The sequence below is a fragment of the Suricata suricatta genome, chromosome 12, assembly GCF_006229205.1.
Source record: "Suricata suricatta isolate VVHF042 chromosome 12, meerkat_22Aug2017_6uvM2_HiC, whole genome shotgun sequence".
In the NCBI taxonomy this organism is placed as follows: domain Eukaryota; kingdom Metazoa; phylum Chordata; class Mammalia; order Carnivora; family Herpestidae; genus Suricata; species Suricata suricatta.
This window is the reverse complement of record NC_043711.1, coordinates 19,089,774-19,106,822: the sequence shown is the minus strand read 5'-3', so window position 1 is coordinate 19,106,822 and position 17,049 is coordinate 19,089,774. Positions and strand designations below refer to the sequence as shown.

Here is a 17,049-nt window from a genome sequence, read left to right as displayed (position 1 = left end):
GAAAGAGAGCTGTAGTTAGTTCTTGAGCTGTGGAATGCCTTCAAGAAGGGCTTTAGGCACGTCCACCTGGTGCCTCCTCCCAGGATCTCCCGGGCCTGGGGACCTAAAACGCCTCCCCCACCAGACAGGCTTCATACCCCTTATGCTGAGATGGGACTCACCTTCCTACCCACTTGTCAGCTGAGAAGCAGAATCAGGTCTGTCAGTCCCACCCCACATGCAGAGGACATCAGTCTCTCTCACTGCCACTCTCACTGCCCTCCCCTCCCCCGCACACGGGGACTCTACATCTGGTTCCTCTGCTGCTGAGTGTGAAAGCCAGGCACCTGGCAGGGAAGGAAGCTTGCTCCACATCTGATACTTTCGTTTGATTTGCCACTTTCCCCTTTGTCTGGAAGCCCAGCTCAGCCCTGCTGCTCCCCCACTCCCAGGTATCTGAGCCTCTCTAGAAATTGAGGTCCTGGGCTGCACTCAGCCTCCCAGGGGCCTGCTCACGGTCCCCGCCCCTCAGACGAGACATCAGAGGACTGGGTTCAAACCCCAGCATGACCACTTCCTGGTTGTGTGACATTGGGCAACTTAAGCCTTAGTCTCTTCACCTGTCTATTGGCCAAGGAAGCCATCCCTGATGTGCAGACAGGATTTATGCCAGCATGTGCAGCACCTGGCACCAGCTGGCACATGGGGATGCCTGGTTACTGTTGTTGGCAGGGTTAGGGCCTGGGAGGATGGTCTTCCCAATTTTAGCTCAAGGGCTGCCTCTGATCTATGTCCCCACTGGTCACATCTGGATCTCCTGACACCCTTGTCCATTGTCTGACACTGCCTCTGGCATGTCCTGATGGCATCCCACTCTCTTAAGTGGACTATCCTTAGCATCCCACTCTCCAATTTAGGGTAGCCCAAGTTCTAGTTAGAGTCATGGGCCCCGCTGTGGTCCTGGACATCGCCTCCACCCAACCCCTCAGCAATGGTTGAGTCAGTTCTGTTTAGGAGCTACCTGAAGAGCCATATGAAAGAGCCACACCATCCACAGGCCCTTGACCTGAAGTAAATGACTACAGGCCCTTGGCAGAACTGGAGGTGGAGAGCACTGCACCATGAGTCAGGAGGCAAGTGCTATGTGACCCTAAATGAACCCATTCCCTGAAACTGTTTGGAGAGAGGGAGATAAAGGAGTACAGCTGAGTCTTGCTAAAATCCACCCCTTCCAATATGATCAGGCCCTCTTGGCTTCATCGAAACATATTAGAAAAATCCAGACTCTCAGACCTGCCATGATGTCTATCAGCCCAGGCCTGGCCTCCCAGTAGCTCTCCCTGTGGCTCCTGAGTTGACACCGTGGCTTTAAGAGCCCCAAGACTTGGCCAGCCTGAACAGGGACAGGATCAAGGACTAGAACTGGCCACTTCAGGTTTGGTAATAGGCTGAGAATCCCAGGAATGACTCAGTTCTATCTGAGCCACAAAACCCAGTCCAGGCCTGTATCAGGAGCTGGGCACTGGCTGGTGGCTGGAAGCAGACAAACCTTCCATGACTTACACAGAGTGTTCAGGTCCATCAGCTTGAAGTGAGGGACTTCTGTGCCCATTTCCCAGATGTGGTACCGGCAACCCAGATAATATAGGGTCCCTGTGCATCCTCACATACTCAAGAGGTGCTGGATCCAGTGCCTAACATCCTCTCTGAAGGCCTGGGCGGTCCCCATGCCACAGAGATGGGCCATGGAAGCCAGCCTTGCCTCCTTTCCCCTGATCACAGTCCCATTCCCTGGCTGTCCCTGGTGCCAGGCCAGCCTCTCCAAGCCCCATTCTGAGCAGTCTTCCAGTCTTTTAGACCTGTGGATAGGGAGACTGGGCAGCTCAGATGGATGGAGGTTCCCCACCCCCCACTCCTGCCACCCCACCTCTCAGAGCAGAGGTATTCAAAGCAGTGTATCATGCACCTCAAATTTCCTCCAGCTCCTGCCCATTTCCAAAGCCACTTCCATTTTTAGGTATTTGTGACAGCAGGACTCCACTTGAAGTACCAAAATCTGTATCAGTTTCCTACTGCTGCTGTAACGTATTACCACAAATCTAGTGGCTTAAAACAACACAAATTTATCATTTTATAGCTCGAGGTCAGAAATCCAAAATTAGTTTTACTAGGCAAAACTCAAGGTGCTGGCAGGATTCTATTCCTTCTTGAGGCTCTAGGGGAGAATCCATTTCCTCGCCCTTGCCATCGTCTAGAGGCTGTCTGCATTCCTTGGCTCATGGCCCTTTTCTCCAGCACACTGCCTCCCGGTGACCTCTACTTCCCTCTCATCTCCTCCCCCACCTCCCGTCATATAAGGATCCTTATTGATTACACTGAGCCCATCTGAATAATCCAGGATAATCCTTCCATTTCAAAAGCCTTAATTTAAACACACCTACAGTTTGTTTTGCCATGCGATGTAACACATTCACAGGTTTTGGGGATTGGAACACAGGCATTTTAGGGGCCATTTTTCTGTCTGCCACAGGGTTGCTTTGCCAATCCCAACCCCCATCCAGAGGCCTGGTCCAGGACTAATGAGTCCTGACAGGGGATCAGGCTAGTGTTCTGGCCAAGACTCTGGGTGGGGGCTGGCCGGGGCCCAGAGCTCCAGGAAACCTGGCGCCTGCCCCTGTGCCGCCAAGGACAGCCTGTACTCCTGGCGCAGCCGCTGTGCACAGATCAGGTGCACTTGAGCTCATTCGCAGCCATGGCTCAACTCGAACAGCTGCCTAGCTTGGGTGGGAGGCCGGGCCCTCATAGCTTCTTCTTTCCCTACTGACCAGAATATGCAAAAGCTGCTGTCAGATCAGACAAGAGCCACACAGGAAGTTCTGGCTCCATTCTAGAAAATACGCACATTGTTGGTTTATGAGTGGACATAATTGACCTTAGGGTATGTCAGACCCACATGGGGCCCCAGAGAGATGAGGGAGCCAGGAAGGTTTCCAAATGCATGGGACAGAATGTCATCGGTGCTGGCAGAAGTTCGGGCTAGGAGCATGGTATGCAGGAGGGAGGCCAGAGGGGTCAGGGCGGGTGTCCTGGAGGTGGCAGCATTTATGCTGGAGCTTGAAGAAGGGATCTTCTGGACTGGCAGTGGTGGGTAAGGCATTCCTGATGGGAGACACTGCCTGGGCAAAGGGAAGGAGGTATGTTTAGGGAATGGAGAGTTCTGAGAGGAAGCTGCAGTCCAGGGCAGGGGACAAAAGAATCCAAAGGTGGACAGGGAAGGACATGCTGGCCTGAAAAGGTTAAAGCAGGTCTCAAAGCCTGTCAGCACTGGAACACTTTGTTCTGACGGAAGCATACTCAGAGCACTGAAGGGGCTTTGAACGTGGTCCTTCCCACAGCCATCACCTCCCCCCACCCCCGACCTCACCTCTTCAGACCTGGATTTTGCAGGACACAGTGACCACACTCAAGTTATGAGAAGATAGTCAAGGGTTTAGGGCAGGGATTGGCAGCAGTCAATGGCCCAGGGTCCAGATACAGGGTTGTGGTAGAAAGGGGTTTAGGGGTGAGGTGCCTGGATGACTCAGTCAGTTAGGCATCTGACTTCACCTCAGGTCATGATCTCACAGTCCGTGAGTTCGAGCCCCATGTGGACTCTGTGCTGACAGCTCAGAGCCTGAAGCCTGCTTCAGATTCTGTCTCTCTCCCTCGCTCTCTGCACCTCCCCCACTTGCTCTCTCTCAAAAATACATAAACATTTAAAAAACTTTAAAACATTTTTATAAAAAGGCTTTATGTGTTTAGGGGTACATTTCAATAGGGCAGCTAGGACAAGCACCCCACTGTGAGACAAAGTCTCAGTTTCCTCAACTGTCAGCAGACGGGATGGAATTACTTTCCAAGTACATCAGTCAATCAGTCAAGGACTCCTGTACCCCCTGCTCATGCTTAGGGTTTGGCTGAAGAAGGCTGGGAAGGCAGTATGCACATCCCTCAAGACCTCAGGGGTCTGAAGGGCCTGGACTCTACCATCAGTTCCACAACACATGCTGGGAGTGGGGGCGACTCATGTTTTGCTCTGACCCCAGAAAAAAGGGAGGAAATAGGGCAGGTGAGCCTGGCTTTCTTGGGCAGAGCCACACTGGCTATTATGGCCTGGACCTCAGGGCATTCAAGCCCTAGTGAGGAGGGAGAGGAAGTGCTGAGGGAAATCTGGGCAGCCAGGCTACCAGCCTCTTGAGGGCTCCATCCAAGAGTGAAATCCCTGCCTTCCCTCCTTTCCAAACTGCCTGGTCTCTGCCTGCTTTGTTTTGGTGTCAAGCACCACACAGATGCATAAGGGTACAGGCCCTCCCTGTGTCTCCCCACATCTTCTCTGTGGAGCAAGTGGTGAAAGCACAATGCCCCATGAAAGGTGCATCCCACAGACTTCTCAGAACCATCCTATGAGATAAAGCACAGGGTCCCATTTATCGTGTATGAAAGCCAAGGTTAATGGAGGTAAAGTCATCTGCCCAAGGTCACATCCTGGTGAGGGGCAGATGCCAAGATCTGCACTCAGGCTGGTGTGACTCCAACATCAGAGCTCAATGTCCAAGGCCCAATCAAGCCAGTAGCTGCAGGCTTGAGACCCGGCTTGCCCGTTCACTTGGCCTGCATCTCTTTATCAGAGGAGTCAAGCCTCATGGTTTTCTAGGAAGGGTTGTCCCCAAAGGTTGCTCCTGCTTCTATGATCCCAGCTGCCCCTACACTGTCACTCCCATCACTACATTCTCTTGGGGTGCCATATCCACATGCATGCCAAGACCTTTCCTCAGTGATAGGTCCAAGGCCAGGAGGGGGAAACCATGAGGGAAGCCAGTACTGGCTGAGGTGTGGCCCAGGCTGTGCAACAAGTGCCCTAAGATGCTGCTGAAGACAGCAGGAGCTGAAGGGCACAGGCAGGAGTAGATGGGCAATATTAGTAAGGACCTAGAAGGGCAAAGGTTGGAGAGCACAAAGGGACTCAGAAAGCCAGGAGCCTCTCTCTGGCCGTGCCCTACAGCACCCTCCCAGGTTCCTTCCAGACAGCCATGATGGGGAGTCCCAGCTCCTCCTCAAAGGAAGTCAGGAGCAGCATGGAGTCCACGCAGCTGGCGCTGGGCAAGGAGCAGGACACAGGAGCCCTAGGAGCTACAGTGTGGCCCCTGCTAAGGCAGATGTGACCCTCAGCCACAGTAGGGGAAGGAGTAGGTCAGTCAAGCCAGGTATGAGCCCAGCAATACAGACTTCCCAAAGGCAGAGACCTAATTTCCCATCTTCATTTCCCACCTCCCTCCATGGGATGTTAGGCAGGCCACATCTTCTCTTGGGGACTCCCTGCTGGAGGAGTGAGCACTCAGAAGCCAGCTCATACCCCACCTGGCTGAGAATAAAATGAGGCTGCCACCTTACACTGACCTTGGAGCCAGAAGAGCCAGCTTCTTATAGGGAAAGGAGCTGCCCGAGGTCCTGGTGCAGACACAGCTCAGAAACCTGAATCCTAGCTCTAGCAGAGGATGCTGCCCACCAGACCATACTGCCTCTGGCCACTGCACCACCAGGTCAGGCCCTTGAAAGTGCCAGTGGGCTGAGCCAGCTTGGTCTGGCATGTTCCTCAGGACCCACTCTGATGCAGATTCACACCAGCACCTGCAAACCTGCAGGTTTCCTGTCACTGTGGACAGGAGTGGGCTTTTGGGCCTCCTGGTGGCCACAAGTCTGCACAGACCAGAGCTCAGGTGGAGGTCACAAACTGCTACCTGCTCCGTCTGGGCTTCTCACTCTCCCCAACTCCAACCAGGGACAGATGGGTTACCTGAAACTGCAAGGTCAACTTGGAAGGAATGTTTTAGCCAAAAGTTATGAGAATAAAAAGTAAACATAAACCGTACTTTCTCCTTACTAGCTCAAGCCTTCAGTGAAATAAATGTGGACAGGTGACACCAGAACTGTGCACCAAAGACCCTCAGCCTGATCCCCTCCAGCAAGCAGGCAGCCAGCTCTGAGCTGAAGGTCAGATGATGCTCCTGTGCTCAGAGCCTACATCCAGTCAGTGTGTGGCAATGTACCTAGGGCAGTTGAGGGCTAGGTCGAAACCTAAGAGTGAGTTGATCAGTCTCAAGCCCCTGGCATCCAAGGCCAAGAGGAGCACTCATGTGCCTTTCTCCACACCACACTCTTACACTCCCACCAAGTGGGATACGGATGGCTAGTCCTACTGGGGCAGGAGGAAGCTCTTACCCACAATACTGCCTGGGGACAAGGGGGCAGCGGACCCACAAATCACAATAACAAAACATTAGAGGACTACTTGTTGGTCTCTCGACACTTTATTGGCCAAATCTCCCAACATCCCCAAGGCAATTCCACCCACAGAGATATTGAGCAACCTACCCTTGGCCACACTGATGTGATGGAGCCAGAATGGGAACCTAGGTCTGCTCAGTTCTGAGCCAAACTATGGATGCCCTTGTTCTTTGCCACCCCAAGAAGGACATCTCCACCCTTGCTTCTACCCCCAAGTCTCCTAGAGCCATAGGAAATGTCATAAGCTTCTGGGTTCTGGAAGGTGCCATCACCTCCCTGGCATTCCAGGAAGAAGGATCAGCCAGGCACTCTGGCAGGCTGGGGCCCTGGCCTGGCTTCCACAGGGCAGCCATGCTGTGGCCCAGACCTCTGGATATGCAGGAACCTGGGCCTAAGGAGACAGGAACAAGAGACTAGTTATTGCCTGGATCCCAGAGGATGAGCAGAGCATGGGAACAGTACACTCTCCCTACAGCCAGAGCTGTGGATGGCCTGAGTTAAAGGACCAGGCTGAGGGGGGCGGGGGGTTAGGTAGAGCTCACCTCCCACAGAAGTCCTGGCGCACAGCCACAAGATCAAGGGACAGGTCAGACCGGCTCTGAAGCCAGCTGCCAACAAGCTCTGGATGTCTTGGGTCCACTTCTAAGAAGATGCTCCTACATGGGGGAGAAATGGGTCAGCTCAACTAGGCAGGGCTAGGACCTACACTTCTGGGTTGCCTGGACTAGGAGAGGTGGGGGAAGAATGACTGTTAGGGCAGGCCTAGTACACACTGGGACAGATACAGGAGATCTGCCCTATTCATACCCAGAGTCCTTCAGGAGCCAAGGTGCCAGGGCCAAGATGTGGGTAATGATGTCCATGCCCTCTTTCCCACCATCCAGGGCTACTGGGTCCTCATAGCTAAAGGGAAAACAGTGTGAGGTGAGAACCTGGGACAAGGGGTATCTTAAGCTGAGCAGGCCCCTCCACAAAAGGAAAATCTGAGGACATAGAGCGGGGAGACCCCAAATGGCATTTCTGATTCCCCTACCTCCTATAGGCAGCATCCCACCAGGCAATACTGAGTGTGTTTAGTGAATCCCACTAACTGAAAGTGAAGCAAGGCTGTTCCTATGCTTGGTCTGGGGAGTGGGGGGGCTGGAGCTGGCTAGACCATTCCTGAGAGTCCGGAAAGGGAGAGCCAGCACCTTGACCCACATTATCACTGCCTCGTTCAAGGGCTCCTGGGTTACCCCTAGTTCTCAGCCCTTGTTTGAGAACAGGATGGCTCAGTACAAAGCCTGGAGTAGGGTCTTAGTTCCAGCCTAACTGCTAAGCCCTACATGACCTTGGACCAGGCACCTTCCCTCTTCAGGCCTCAATCTTTTGTAAAATGATATACACATTTGAGCACCTTTTGTGTATTCTACACCATATCCGATATGTTAGTCATTGCTAAGTCCTCCTCATGCCCTGCAAAGGTCTAGCACTCCCCTTTCAAAGGCAGGAAATGAGGCTCAGAGAAGTTTAGTGGTTATCCAGTGGTCTCAAGTGGGAAGGCAGAAGCTGAACCGAGTAGGTCTATGGGCTCCTGAGTGAGCCTGTCTTTCAATATCACTGCCCCTTTCAGTCCCCTCTCCCTCTCCAGCCCTCCCAATGGTGTTCTCCCAGGGCAGACACATCCCCCAAGGCCTTCTCAGGCCTTGCCTCCCTCCTACCACATCCTGCACCTGCGGATCTCAGGGGCCAGCTGCTCCATGTCTTGGTGGAAGACGTAGGGAGGGTTGCTGACGATCAGGTCCATGGGGCCCCAGGGCAGCAGGTGTGCCCAACTCCCCTCTATGGTCAAACAGAACACACAGCAGATAATAGGTGGCAGCTCTACCTGCCACCATGTCCCTTGGGTAGTCCCCCTCCCCAAGCCACACCATGGGCCTATCTCTAGACCTGACAACCCAGACTTGCAGATTAGTGCCCAGAGGCTGCAGCCAGCAGCCTGGCCAGGAGTGTGTATGGTCTGAGATGGCAACTCTTCACCTGGAATATCCTTGCCTTCTCTCCTTCCGGTCAAAAATCTCAGCTCAAGTGCCACCCTCAGGAAGACCTCTCTGACTTCTTGGTCAATGCAAGAGCCACTGGCCCTGCCATATGCTGCCCCATAGCCAACATGGACTCAGTGTGTGGAGGGCATGCCTGGTTTTAGTCAGTCAATTCCTGGCAACTCTGCTTATCAGTTTCATCCAGGTGCCAGGTGCTACACCAGGTGTATCACACTCTGTGGAGGGTGCATATGAGGCTCAAAGACCTTGTGGATACAGAATAAACCAGAACTGCAGCCAGAACCCAGGGATATCCTGCAAAGGTGTGGCTGAGCTGTGCTGTGCCTGGGCCAGGAAGGGGCAGGACGGGCAGCCACTGAAACATTAAAGTATTTTGGTCTTAAAGCTTTTCTCTAGAGCTTCTGCTCACCTCTTGACAACAAGCAGGCCCTAGTTAAACTCACTAGTTATAGGGGTTCAGAAAGTAAGAAAGATCCTGTGGCTGGTCTCCACATGGGTCAGATCAGCCCAGGAGGCAGCAGGGACTTGCCTGTCCTCAGCAAGGATTGGTCTAAGATACGTGTGTGCGCACGCGCTGGGAAAGCCCTCCATCCATCTCTGCAGAGTGCCTTATCCACCATTCAGCACCTGAGCCCAGGATCCCCGCCCCAGGGAACATGGGTAGGGAAGATACCTAAAGTCACATCCAGGGGAATGATCTGAATTCTGTCCAGCAACCGAAGCCTAGAGAGATGGGAAGTGAGGGTGAACACAGGTGAGGCTCCTACAGGTGGCTACCAGGACTACGAGAATAAATGCTTCTTGGACTGGCAGGTATCTGGTGCCCATTGTCCTTTATAACCCTGCGGGACCCATCCCAGGCCACCCCTCCCTGTCTCCCCTTTATTAGGAGTAGAAAGCGGACATCAGTGAGTTTGAGATCTGAATAGGGATTGGTATCAGGTCCCAAAGTCAGACGTCCCCAACCTTAACCCTCTGTCCCCCCAGCACGCCTACCTCTGAGCATTCTCCTGGGTCAGGCAGATGGCAGCTTCTCCTTTATCCACGGCAATGACTCGGCTCTGCCCCAAGAATAAACAATGGGAATGTAGGGGGCAGGGTGCCTGTAGAGGCCAGGGCTGGGGACCAGAGCTCTCCTCCAACCCACTACCAGAAAGGAGGGAAATACCCAACAGCCATTCCCCTCTCTGTAGCCAGGGTTGGCCAGAAAGAAGGGGACAAGAGTTAGAGGCTATGACCATGATGGGCTGGGGGAAGCCCTGTCTTCCCACATCTAGCCACCTCCTCTCAAATGCTTCCAGCAGAAATGGGTGGGGAAAGGATCTGTGGGACAGTGAGTGGTAGTCCCAGTCTACTCAGGGTGGGGCACTGGGATGCAGAGGGGGCTCACCTGGGGAAGCTGACTCAGCAGGCTGAGGGAGATGGCTCCCGATCCGCAGCCCACCTCCAGGATGAGGGGGCCACCTTGGGCTCCCGCTGCACAGGAACTCTGGGCCACTTCCTCCAGCACCCATTCAACCAGCCCCTGTGAGGCAAAGGGGTCTGGATCAGAGTTAGTGACAACCTGGCCCTCCAGGGGATCTTGGCACAGAGCCCCAAGCATGGTTAGCCCCTGTGTGAATGTAGAGGGCTGTCTAAAGCTAGACTGAACTTTATGTCAGGCCATGGGCAGGTCACTCTGCCTCTCCATGCCTCAGATTCCCCATCTGTAAAACTGGGCAATTGAGGATAACCACCTTGTCGGGGCGTTGGGGAGATTAAACAGAAACACATTTGTGAGACATGGGTCCCATTCCTGGTACATGGTAAGTGTTCATTAAACCCCAGCTAGACCTTCTATAGATAGCCTGATGGTCCTTGGCCACATCCTCTATGACTGACCCTGCTTCCAGAGCTTTCCCTCCATTAATCTATTAGATCCTCACAAATGGCCCATGAGGAAGCCGAGGCCCAGGGGTCAAGGCCCTTCCTGGAGCCTGGTTTACACTCATGATGGTCAATTATCAGGGGCCAGAGTGTCCCCAGCTTCTTCATAGAGCTGAAATTAGAAGGCCCTCAGGGAGGGAGAGGGAATTGCCTCAATGGAGGCAGGGCATAATAGGAAGAACACTCTCCCGCCCAAGCCCCATATCCAAAGGGGGCTGTGGCAGGCATACATAGAGCATGGGGATAAGTGGGCATGGTGTGGTGGGAGGTGCCTGATTGCACCACACATGCCTTGGGGGCCCAGAGATACTTCCAGAACTGTCACTTTGGAAACAACAGGCTTTCAAGTCTTGTCCAGCCATCTGCCACCTGCAAGGACTGTGCATGGAAACCAATACAGGGTAGAGGTGAGGGTGGAGGGCTGCTGCCACCCAGTAGCCAACCATTTCTAATAAGCAGTGAAGTAAGGGCCCAAGCAGCCAGGCACGAAGCTGGGAAAGGACAGTGTGCTTCCTTCTCAAAGGCAGCCCTTAGGAGAAGTCCCCTATTTGGGATTCCTGGGATCCTAAGCAGGGCTGGCTCAGGGAATGGGCAAAGGGGTCAGCAAGTGGGTGCTCCCTTCATCTATAAAGAGGTCCACCTCTCCAGGCCAGGCTCTCCCTACCAGGAGTCTACCATGGCTCCGTACCATTAGTCTAAAGTCCAGGATGCGGTTTGCCTCTCCCATCAGACTGAAGGCTCCATGATGGGAAGACCAGGAATCTAACCCATGACAGTGTGTCCTACAGGCAAAGCCTGACTCTCAGAGGGGCCTCCTGACTCCTTCCCAAGTGCTGGGCAAGCTCTCAGTGGTTGTGGGAAACTACCCTCTCAGTTTCAGAGCCCCCCCCCCGCCAGGTCCTCCCAAACCCCCAATATCGACAGTCAAGCTTAATGGCTCCAGATTCCTCAGACCCATTTGCCATATAAGTTCCTCAGTGCTGAGTCCCAAAAAGCATTTTAGCCTTCCAGGCCCCCCAATACTCTGTGCCAGCATAGCAAGTTCAAGGCAGGTAGGACTTGGCCAATGGGTTCAACCTTTCCTGTTTCCCTCACTTGCTCCCACCAGTCCTGTACCAGGCCCTACTGGAGAATGTAGGGGTGCTCGCAGCAACCTGGGCCCACAGCGCTAGGACTGCCATAGTGCAAGCAGTCTAGAGCTGTGCTGGAGAGACTGCAGGCTCAGCACTGAGGCCACACACTGAGCAGCTGGTAGGACAGCTGAGGCTTGTCAGAGGTGTGAACTTCTCTTGGTTTCCTGGCCACAGACAGACCTACTCTGGTTGGAGAATGACCCCTTGGCCAGCCACCTCACAGAGATACCCTGACCTCAGAGAGACATGCCACATACACGAATGGTCACCCCAGGCAGCATGTGAAGCTGAGAGACTGGGCCCCACTCCCACCAGTGCCCTCTGGACCCTCTATTACACTCCAGACCACTTGAGGATCAACTTGGCTATGGGACCCCTATAGGGGTAGAGAGCACCTGCAAGAAGTCCAGAAACTTTCCTCCTCACCAAGTAAAGAGCCTCCAGCTTCCATCAGCCTGAAATTGGTGGCTCTTTAAAGAGGGCTGAAAGCTGAGCTGTCTCAGACCCAGGGCACCTCTTCCAGTGAATAAGGGAAGAATCCAAAACCATGATGGGGTGGGGATAGAAGGGACTGTAGGGAACAGGCAGCTTCCCTCAAGAGGTCAACCCAAGGCCTCAGCAGGACCTAAGTGCTGTGAATACCCTCCATTCGGATACTCTGAGACAGCAGCCCCATGAAGGTGGCACTGCCTCTCTCAAGCCAATCACAGACAAGGCACTGAGCCTCCCACACCCCACAGAGCCTCACCTTGCCAGATTCGATATGAATGGCTTTCACTCTCAGCCTTGGGTTTCCGACTGTACACACTGCCAGCCTGGGGACTGAGCCACATTCCCATCCACAGTGAAAGCCCAACTCATCAAGCCACATGCCACCTACAACTTTGCATTTCTGACTTCTGCCCCCGCCATCAGAAACTGCCCTTCAGTGGATAGAAAGAACACAGGCACCATGAACTCTTCCCTGCACCCAGTCTCCCTACTCCCTGCCACAGGCCACGTCCTCTCAAGTTCTTGGTAAAGCACCCCCAATGTGGCTTCACATTGGGGCAAACCTGGCAAGTTCTCAGAAATGTCTGCACAGTGAGGTGAGGACCTGGCCTCCCAACCACAGCCTCCCCCTCTTTTATCCCCTCCCCCCGCCCTCCCCCCCGCTCCTTACAACAGAGCTGCTCTCTGGCCTAGACCTGCACAGGAATGGGGGGGTGGGGGGTAGGGGTGGCCCATGTGAGTCCACATCCCGCACTCAGAACCCTGGAGCATATGGCTGGTGCCAGGTCAGCTCTGAGGGGACTCAAAGGTCATCATGGTAGCTTTCCTCCCATGTCCTAACCCTTAGCAGCCTCAGGAGACAGTGAGTGACCTCCCAGCCAGATGTCACATGCTTGAGAAAGACACCAGGTAGCCTCCCAAGAGCCCTTAGGTAGCAGACTACCACTTCTTGCTCTGGATCTCTGCACCCCATCCCAGCTCGTCCAATCCTGGATGGGGCAGCCCTGACCCAGAGTCAGGAAGTCCAAGTGCTGCCCCCATACTTATCCACCTGGCAGCCCTGTGACTTTAGGTAGTTCTCAGATTCCCTACTGTCCTCCCAGCACTGGGCTATAAGGGGAGGACCTGGCCTCTGAACCACATGACGAGGAAATGAATGGGGTCAGAGGGTTTCTTGGCCACGGAAGAGAGGCTAGGAAAGTGAGGTGGGACTCTGGGTCCCTGTCTGGGCAGGTGAATGAGGCCTGATCTTTCCTAGGAATATGTGTATGCCTGGGTGCCTTTTGAGAAATACTCCTTCTCAAAACCTGGTGCCCTCCAGCTTGCCCATCAGTCCACACACAGCCCCATCGACCTGCTCTGCTCTCTCTGACTCTCTACAAGGTCATGGGGAAGCCCAAGAAGGGCTACAGAAAGCATCTCTTCCAGAATAAGGGTGGCTCACCAAGGGACAGTATCTCGGGTCACACAATCCCTAGTCCTAGTAATTTGAGACATGGGTGATTACCTGACCAGACAGTGGATCTAAGAAAACCATCAAGTCACAGATTCCCTAGCCCAACCCTCTTATCATCTAGGCCCAGAGGAGTCAATGACTTGCCTGAGGTGAGATAGCTGTACCAGGCCACCAGATATCCAGCTGAAGCCCTATTCACTTCACCCATGCGTCCTGAGAAGGAGGGCATATTCCCCCCCATGGATGGGGTAAGCCAGGCTGGGAGCTGGAGCAGTGGTCTGGGATGTGAGGACAGTCAAGGAAGCCAGCAGGAGACCTCTGCACTCTTGGCCCCACCTACCAAGCCTGCCAGGAGACACCAGTATGGAAGAGCAAGGCTTCGGAGGACAATAATCATGGGATACCAGCGCCCCCTGGAGGAAGTCTGAGGCAAGACAGGTGCCCTAAACCCCACCCTAATCCCCATCCTGCCCTGTCCTGGTGGCACACCTACCTCGGTTTCTGGGCGAGGGATGAACACTGGGGGGGCCATCTTCAGAGTGAGCCCTTGAAAGTCCCACTCCCCGAGGATGTACTGCACAGGCATCCTGCAGAGGAGGCAGCTGGGTGACATCAGTGCCAGAGCCTGGACCAACAGGACCATGACTGATCTGACGGATACCACTTATGGGATACCAAGTGTCAGGGTCATGCCTCTTGTGCCTCAGGACTCTGAGCCAAGGCCTCCCCTCCCTTCCTTTCTTTCTACTCACCTGATCACCCTCTCCTCAATCCCTCAGACCAACATCTTCCTAGTCCTTGGACAATTTCCTCCTCCAGACCGCAAACTAGTTGGGCTGGGGGAAAACCAGACACCTGTACCTCACAGAGAGCCCTCATGTCTGGCCCATGGGTGCTCACCTTTGCAATCGATAGCCACTCAGCTTCTGGACGTACTGTAGCTGCCAAGGGGTCAGGGACTGGGTCCGAAGTACTGGCCTCAGGCTCTGAAACTGCCCCACAGAGAATGTGAGTGGCTGCCTACCCTGATCCAGGGGCCCGGTTTAGGTGGACAATGCTTATGGGCCCAACACTGACCACCTTGGTCATCCCTGGATCCCTATTGCCTGGCACACACTGTAATAGTTAGCTAAATGGATGAATAAGTATCTATCTAAGACATCCCTTCAGAAAAACCCCATCCCTCTTAGCAGCATTCTCAGTGTGGTAGAAAAGCCTGGATGTTCTTCCCTAAGGCTCTCCCTCCCCCATCTTCTGCCCTCTTAACAACACTGCACTTAACTGTTTTGGCTCCAAGGACATGAGCCACGATGTACTCACTGGATGCCTGGGCCTCAGGGATGCCCCTCTTCTCAAAGACTGCAGTCCAGTGGCTGACCAGCTCTGTGGCACTCAACAACCCAGCCAGGGGACGACAGGGTTGCCATGAGCTGAAGGCCCAGCCCCTGGTGCCTTTCCTCCTCCCCAGGCCAGACAGGAGGGGCCAGAGCATTCGGCCCCCAATCTCCATGTCTCAGGGAAAGGCTCTCCTGAGTGCTCCCAGGTCCCTAAAACTTCCTTGTGTCAGTCACTGAGGATGGTCACTGGCTCCAACTAGGTAGAGGTGGTCACAGGCTCTGGCTCCTCAAGGTGGCTCTGATCCAGATGTAACTGCCAACCTGGAAGAGAGAAGGAGAACCAGGAGAGCAGCTGAGCCTTATGTGACCCACTCTTCCCTGACCTGCTGCCTGAGAGAGGGCATGTTTTTGCTCTGATACCTCCTTGACTCCATTTTAGACCCTCACCTGCCTATTTGATTCTTCTTGTCCTGGCCAATTATTTTCATCATGTTTTCAGCTGAAGTGGGCTGAACCCAGAGCTGAGTCCCTGGTGATGGGTAGGGGCTCAGGCTTGAGGGTTGAACAGATCTGTTCCATTTAGTGTGTGTGTGACTTGGGAAAGTCATTACTTCTAAGTTCCAGTGTCCTCCATAAAATAGGGAGAATAACATCAACGCCAGGCGAGCAGTGCAGTAGACAATGAATGTCAAGGGCCTGAGAGTCAGCTCAACACACAGGACGAACTCAATGTTACATGCTCTTAACTAATATTGCAAGTGAGAGGAGACTGTCTTTGCCTGAAAACTTTTCTTTGCTTTTGACATTTTGCATGTACTTGACTAATTTGTACGCTAAAATTCTCCGCTCCTCACCCGGCGGCCCTGGCCCCATTTAACCTATAATCCTAAACATTAGCACTAATTCCCAAGTAAAAAAAAATTGACAATTATTTGTTAACTTTATACTTAACTTATCACAAAATTTAACAGGTTTTAAATTAGTGGTCCCCATTCCTGTCGCACAGACCAAGGTCCAAACTAGCATGTACTGAGCACCTGCTAAGTGTCACACCTTCAGAGACTTGCCTAAAATCGCCTCGCTAGCACTGTCCCAGGCAGGACACAAACTCACGTCCTCAGGACTCCAGAGGCGGCTCTGTCCACCTGAGCGTTGCCCCAGAAGGAGCCAAGCCCTGAAGCCCGGGAGCAAGCTTCCCTCTTGGCTCTACAAGGTATCGTTAATAACCCAGGCGAGGTCGCCTCTCCCCAAGCCTGTATCCTCTTCTCTATAACGCGGGGTGAAGGGGTCTCGAGAGTGCCGCAGTTCAGGGGCACCCGTCCGGGATCCCGTTTCTAGCACGTACCGGCCTGAAGAATTACCCCGCCCGCCCGCGAGGATGAAGAAACTGCCGGGTCACGGGCCCGGATATGCAAGACCGCGGTGAGCGCCTTCGGACGACCTGCTTCCGGGGTCGGTGCGTCTGAGAAAGGACTCGGGCGGACCCAGTCGCCCAGCTCCAGGATTCCCAGTGCTACTGAGGTTCCACCCGGGAAGCCCCTGCGCGCTGTTGAAAAGGCTGTGAAAGCCACTCGGGTTACGCCCGTAGCGCACGCGCGGGAGAGTGCGTGGATGTGTGGGAGGATGCCCTCTGGGAGCTAGGTCCCGCCATTCTTCCTGAAGGTCGCGGAGGGGACATGGCCCCAGCTCGCGGGGACTATTACGAGCTGGTGTTTGGGTACGCGGCCGCGGTGGTGTGTCATCAGCCCCAACGGGGGCGTGTCAGCAGTCAGCCCAGGGTTTGAGAATTGGAGCGCGAAGTCCGGGGGCGTGGTCTAGCGTAGCCTCTGCGCTGACCAAGCAACATTTGGACGAATTCCAATGTTGGGAACGGTAGCAATTTGAGGGCGGGACCCAGTGTTTAGGACCTGGCCGAGAAAGTGGTCCGAGCCTCCCTGGGGGCCAGAGGCCACTAGACCCCAGGGCCGGTTTTGACCCTCTTGCTCCCAGGTTTTAGGGTTTGAACGCCAGAGACCTGGGTTCGAATTCTGACTGCTGCCTCACTCTGGGCCTCGGTTGTTCCTTCTATAAAACTCATGGCAGCGTCCCACAAAGTGTGACCTGCGACGCCCTCCCACCACCAGGATCTATTTAACTAGATCACTGTTAACGACTATTAAACATGAAGTTTCCCTGGCTCGGTCCCAGACCCATGATCCTCATAAAAATTCCTTGAAAACCCAAAGACTAAAGGTATCCGGGGGTCCCTCACCTGAGATGATCGCGCTGTTGGATGGAGGCTATTGTGAGGGGTATATGTAGGATTGTGTCAGGCTCCCCAATAATAATAATAACAATCCAATAATAATACCATCCTGCTT

General features: G+C 54.0%; 1 protein-coding gene across 5 annotated transcripts; it reads right to left on the bottom strand.

The window, feature by feature from the left end:
• Positions 1-6,295: 6,295 nt before the first annotated feature.
• Positions 6,296-16,368, bottom strand: HEMK1 (HemK methyltransferase family member 1). 5 transcript variants are annotated; one of them, XM_029918301.1, is made up of 11 exons: positions 16,035-16,363; positions 14,673-15,010; positions 14,253-14,344; positions 13,846-13,939; positions 9,736-9,887; positions 9,342-9,406; positions 9,019-9,068; positions 8,016-8,124; positions 7,111-7,206; positions 6,846-6,959; positions 6,296-6,694 (listed from the first exon to the last, which is right to left on the bottom strand). In XM_029918301.1, exons 2-11 carry the CDS (start codon positions 14,860-14,862, stop codon positions 6,601-6,603), a joined length of 1,056 nt encoding a protein of 351 aa, XP_029774161.1. In that variant the 5' UTR covers positions 14,863-15,010; positions 16,035-16,363; the 3' UTR covers positions 6,296-6,600. The 5 variants fall into 5 exon arrangements, with proteins under 5 accessions (XP_029774161.1, XP_029774159.1, XP_029774160.1 ...); XM_029918299.1 differs by having other exon boundaries at positions 9,736-9,870; positions 14,635-15,010; positions 16,035-16,360; XM_029918300.1 differs by lacking the exon at positions 16,035-16,363 and adding an exon at positions 15,803-16,028 and having other exon boundaries at positions 9,736-9,870; positions 14,635-15,010.
• Between the last annotated feature and the right edge of the window lie 681 nt (positions 16,369-17,049).

Coding starts and splice junctions, on each gene's coding strand:
- HEMK1 (XM_029918299.1), bottom strand. CDS start 14,862: ATGGAGATTGGGGGCCGAATGCTCTGGCCCCTCCTGTCTGGCCTGGGG. Junction 8,125..9,018: donor TCCCCTGGATGTGACTTTAG/GTATCTTCCCTA, acceptor GTTTGACCATAG/AGGGGAGTTGGGCACACCTG. Junction 7,207..8,015: donor CTGGCCCCTGAGATCCGCAG/GTGCAGGATGTG, acceptor TTTTCCCTTTAG/CTATGAGGACCCAGTAGCCC.